Source organism: Mastomys coucha, unplaced genomic scaffold (assembly GCF_008632895.1).
Source record: "Mastomys coucha isolate ucsf_1 unplaced genomic scaffold, UCSF_Mcou_1 pScaffold18, whole genome shotgun sequence".
Taxonomy (NCBI): domain Eukaryota; kingdom Metazoa; phylum Chordata; class Mammalia; order Rodentia; family Muridae; genus Mastomys; species Mastomys coucha.
Window position 1 is genome coordinate 74,117,754 of NW_022196900.1, and position 5,449 is coordinate 74,123,202.

At 37.6% G+C, this 5,449-nt stretch overlaps 1 protein-coding gene across 1 annotated transcript in view; it reads right to left on the bottom strand.

Moving 5' to 3' along the window:
- Positions 1-5,449, bottom strand: part of Nasp (nuclear autoantigenic sperm protein) — a 25,878-nt gene that overhangs the window by 3,920 nt on the left and 16,509 nt on the right. The window contains 1 exon segment of the mRNA XM_031378298.1: positions 383-461. Within this exon segment, the coding sequence (XP_031234158.1) occupies positions 383-461 (79 nt within the window).

Consider the following 5,449-nt stretch of genomic DNA (forward strand, 5'->3'; position numbering starts at 1 on the left):
CTAAATTCCCAATCTCCTCCTCTTCATTGTCTTGAACAGACTGAAATATATCCACATCATTGGTGTTAGGCAAAGAACAAGACAGTCATCTTTTAAGAGAATGAATCTTAAAAGTATAACTTAATATAATTAAAAAGAAAACTGGTTGCAATTCAAAATGCAGGCCTCCCTGAAGCCTACCAAATGTGCACTCACAATAAGGTGTCACCTTATCTCAGTGAAATATAATTATAATGTTGTATTTCATCTTATAATAAAAAAGAAGAAGATTCCCTAAGCCCTCTCTGAGGACCAGCCATCTTACAGGAATCTTTCCTATGTTAGTAACCCATAACCCTACAGTAAGAAAGTTGTAATGGTACTAAAGGAATAAGAGCTTACCTTTTTTTCAAGAACTGATTCATTTGGTGTTTCTTCAGCCTTGTCATTTTCTTTGTCTTCTTCCTCTGAGCCTTCAGTTTCTACAAGAAAAAACTCCTTAGTATTGAGATATAACTAAAAGTAGTATTTCTTGTCTGGTCTGATTCTCATAAATATCTGTCAACCTACATTCTGAGATAGAATGGAAAAGAGGCTAATCCACGTCAGTTAGCATCTGATCTGAAATTTACCCTCACTTAGTGGTTACCATCTAACTCAAATCTAACCTACATTAGAATATATATATACCTTATAGTATATTCATCCAAATGTCAATTAAAAGACTAATGATTTTCTTGTAAAACTAAACCTGGTATGATTCAGAATAAGAAAGATCACCTATATATTGCCTCTTGCAAAAATCTCCCATCTATTCACCAAACAGGTTTTAGTCATTTGTTAAGATATAATCAAAGTATCAAAACCTAAAAAATTCCGGACCATTCAGAATACCAAAAACTAGCTTTCTTACAATAAGCTATGGGGAAGAAGAGAACTGTCTTCATCAGCTCTCCCCAATGAGTTACAGACTCCAGCCAGCTCAAAAAATTGAGATTAAACTAGTTACTTTAAGATTTATGTGTGTAGCCGCCACATCAACTACTATTCTGACATACAGTTACATATCAGTTGTTCAAATAAGCTTTTATAATCACTATTGATAAAACAACTTAAAATTCAATGTCAGCAGTTTTAGTTGACACAATCACAGATTTATATACTCATTATCTTTCATTAAGCTAGATGGGGATTTGTTGTTTTTTTCCTTCTCAACGAAAAAAAATTTTACTATATACCCCAAACTACTCTCAAAAACCCAGGAATCAGCAACATTTCTGCATCTACCTAGCAGCTGGCAGTAATAGCTACCAGGTTATGACGTTTTTAACTCTCGCCATCAAAAAAAAGAAAAAAAATGTCACAAATGTCACCACTGTACAACCTATATATGAGAATGGAAACAAGAAAAGTTGGGTTTTTTTGATTTTGTGGGTTTTTTGGAGAAGTTATAGCCTTGGCTATTCTGAAACTTGCTATGTATAACATGCTGGTTTTAAACCAACCTCTGCTTCCAAAGTGCTGACTAAACATGCATTCTACAAGGCCTATCTTAGCTAAATGCCAGTGGTTTTATCTGCAAATCAACTGGTACAATGGGAATAGGTAAGAAAATTTCCTATGTATTGCCAATTGCTAGCACTATCAAAGTACTTGAACAATATGCAATGAACAACCTAGTTAACTATAGTAAATTAGTAAAACCTGTATAATCCAAAGGTTCACATTTTCGCGTGTAAGGTGTATATCCTTATGGAGACCAGAAGTCAATTTTATGTGTCTTCCTCTGTCACTCTCTACCTTATTTTATGAAATAGGGTCTCTAACTGAAACTGTAGCTCAACAACTGGCTAGTCTCCCAGGATAAAAAAAGACTCATTTGTTTCTTACTATGCAACTCAGTGTTTCTGAAACGCAGCCCCCAATGCATGTTTTTAAAAAAGATTTCTTAATCCCAGCACTTGGGAGGCAGAGACAGGCAGATTTCTGAGTTCGAGGCCAGCCTGGTGTACAGAGTGAGTTCCAGGACAGCCAGGGCTATACAGAGAAACCCTGTCTCGAAAAACAAAACAAAAAAACAAAACAAAAAAAAAAGATTTCTTTTAGAGTTTGTGAGATGGCTCAGCGATTCAGAACACTGACTGTTCTTCCAGACACCCTGAGTTCAATTCCCAGCAACTACATGGTGGCTCACAACCATCTTTAACAGGATTCAATGCCCTCCTATGGTGTGTCTGAAGACAGTGACAGTGTACTCACATGCACAAAATAAATATTTAAAAAAAATTTAAAACGATGTTTTTTTTAAAATCATGAGTGCCCATGCACATGAGTGCAAACACCTGTGAAGGCCCAGAAAAGTGTTCCATCCTGGAGTTATAGACACAGTTGTGACCTGTCTAATATGGGTGGTTAAAAAGCAAGTTAAAAAGGAGTTAACTCTGGCCAAGGATAAGCCATGGCATCCATCCTGATGGTACAGCTTGGGTTCAGCTGTGGGTCAAGTTCTCAGGCTATTTTTTCTTTTTCTTTTAAGATGGATGCCGGTCCCAAGATGGAGTAGGTTTGGCCTCTCACTATAACAGCTGGAATTGTATATATAAGAAAAATGTTGCCGGCGGTGGTGGCATACGCCTTTAATCCCAGCACTTGGGAGGCAGAGGCAGGCCTGGTCTCCAGAGTGAGTTCCAGGACAGCTAGGGCTATACAGAGAAACCCCACCCCTCTGTCTCAAAAAAAAAAGTTAGAAACTAAGGCCAGGTGATAGGAGTACATGCCTTTAATACCTACACACAGTAGGCAGAGGCAGGTCAACAACCCCTGTACATTCAAAGCCAGCCTGGTCTACAGAGTACTGAGTTCTAGAACAGCCAAGGCTATAAAGTAACCTTTTATAAAAGTAAACAAACAAAAAGGTTGAGGCCAACAAGGGCTAAACTTTCAGTTACTAGTGAAACTAAGCTATAGAGTGAGATGCAGTCTCAAAAAACAAAAATTACAGACATATCTGGTATCTGTACCTATTTATACCTGTACCAAAATATCATGAAACTTAATTTGGCATAAAATATCTTAGAATTTTATAGGAATCTTATACATTAATGTTCTTACAATGACCTGAGAATAATGGGTTTCTCTCTTATGGAATAATGGAGATGAGCTAGAAAGCTACTAACTGTAAAGCTCCCAAACTTAGTAACCAGTGATCAAGTTCTAATGAGAAGTATTTTCTGACCTTCTTGCAAATGAGTATTACTAGTCATGTGCATATTCCATTTTCCTAACTTTACATATGATCTTGTTACATATTTAAAATATGCCAAAACCAAAATTAGAAATTATGAAAATATATTAAAGATAAGTAAGCTATGTAATCCTTACATCTGCAAACCTAGCACAAGAGGACATGTCATAGGGAAGGGGACTGCCATTATTTCAGGCCAGTCTGGATTATAGCAAGATCCTGCCTCAAAAACAAATAAATTAAAGAATGCTAATTCTAGAATTCCTACAGGTAAATCAAGTACCCACTAGATCAGTTAGCACAGATCATCTGAGCATAGCCAAACTTTATGATTACAATTTACATTTTTGCCCACTTACCAACCACATCTAACATGACAATCCTAAGAGTACACTGACTATCTGTATGAGGGATATAAATATCCCAGAAATGGTAACAAACCAAGTACCATGAAATGGCTTATTTTTTTGTGAATCTAGATCAAACTTCCATGTGTCAGGCAGGTATTCTATCACTCAGGTGCCATTCTATGCACTGGGGTTTTAATGTGTGTAGAAATCCATGTATGAGTAAATGTGAGTACACCTAAGTCACTGCATCTGTACAGGGAAGAAGATGGCCTTGGGTGGCTCAGGGATGGGACAGGGTCTCTTGTGTGCCAGGCTAGCTGTTTCACAAGCTTCCAGGAAATCTATATATGGCTCCTATCTCTCCTTGAAAAGCTGGTATGGAGTATATGACAATTTTTGTGTGGATTCTGGGAACTCATTCAAATTCAGGTTTTCACAGTTGAGTGGCATGTGTTTTTACACACATACGACGTGGATTAGCATTTATCCAATATAATGGAACCTACCAAGGAAGTGCCTGCACCCTAGAGCCAGACTCACCCATCTCTATTAGGTGTGATGAAGGCTTTCTCCCCAGAACATATTTATAAAAATCCACAAAATTTTATTAACACTGAAATGTCACTTATAGCGCTGAAAATTTGGTTCAGAAATATAGTACTTGGCTAACACATATGAAGCACCGTGTTCAATCCTCAGCACTTCAGAGGGGGAAAAAAAACAAAATATAAGAGTTTTCACAAAACTGAAGAATTCAATTCTAAGCTTTTTATTAAAGAACTCCTGAAGCTCAAGAACCCTGTGTGCTACCACATATCAAGTTCATGTCTGACTACATCTCTGCTGGCTGGAGTGCAGGGATCTGCACACAGGCAAATGCTTATCAGAATACTCAAGTAAAAAAGATAGGTCACTGAAAACCCGTAACTTAGACAACCCGTAAAATAGTTTATCAGTTATGCAGAAAATTATTAATTGAAATGAATCTGTAATTATTAATGCCAATGTTAGATGAAACTTAAATACAGTAGAATCCCCAACTGAGCACAACTCAAGTCAGACGTGCCAATTAGTTTGAGGCTTAAAAATATTGATTAAAATTGAATGTGAATTAAGCCAATAACACTATAGTTAATTAGCAGCCAAAGCAAGCATTAAATGAAGAAGGAAAGCAACAAAAAGGCATAATGGCTAAGGACTTTGCTAACTTTTGTCCCTGAAGAGGGCTACTGAAATTAATATGAACAACCTTCTAAACATTTCTATGAACTAAAAGTGAAAAGGGCACCAGAAAGTTAGCTGACTTCACTTAAATGGCATGCCTGCTTAAGTGTACCAATTCAGTGGATTCTACTGCTCTGTCCCTACTTCCTACAACAGAGGAGAAACCATGTGAACAGTGAACTTTAAAATCCAAAGGCATGCAAGTGAACATCCATTCAGCATTCTCTGCCAGCCTAGCCTAATATGTCCCTAGCTATCCCACAACCCATTTCTAATCCACCCTTCATTATCATTTCATTGGCTAGCATGGCATAACAAGTTACTGACTGCTAGCCAAGTTTCAGAAATAAGAAGACCTACTTTGTATTTTCCAAAGGCAGACTGAAAATCCTGAATGGAAGGCTGACTTTTACCAATGATTAGTGAGTCATATCTAGAAATGTACTCCACCCACTGCAGCTCTATCACATCCCGGTTACCTTCACCCTCTTTCATCTGTTCGTCTCTCTCTTGTGTCTCTTCATTAGCAGCTATCTTAAATTTGTCTTCAGGTGCTTTCTCCGTGGCCCTCTGGGCTACCTTGTTATCAACCCCATCTCCAGCTGCCTCAGCCTCTTCTACAGGTAGCATAGCTTCCTCCTGTTCAGGAACC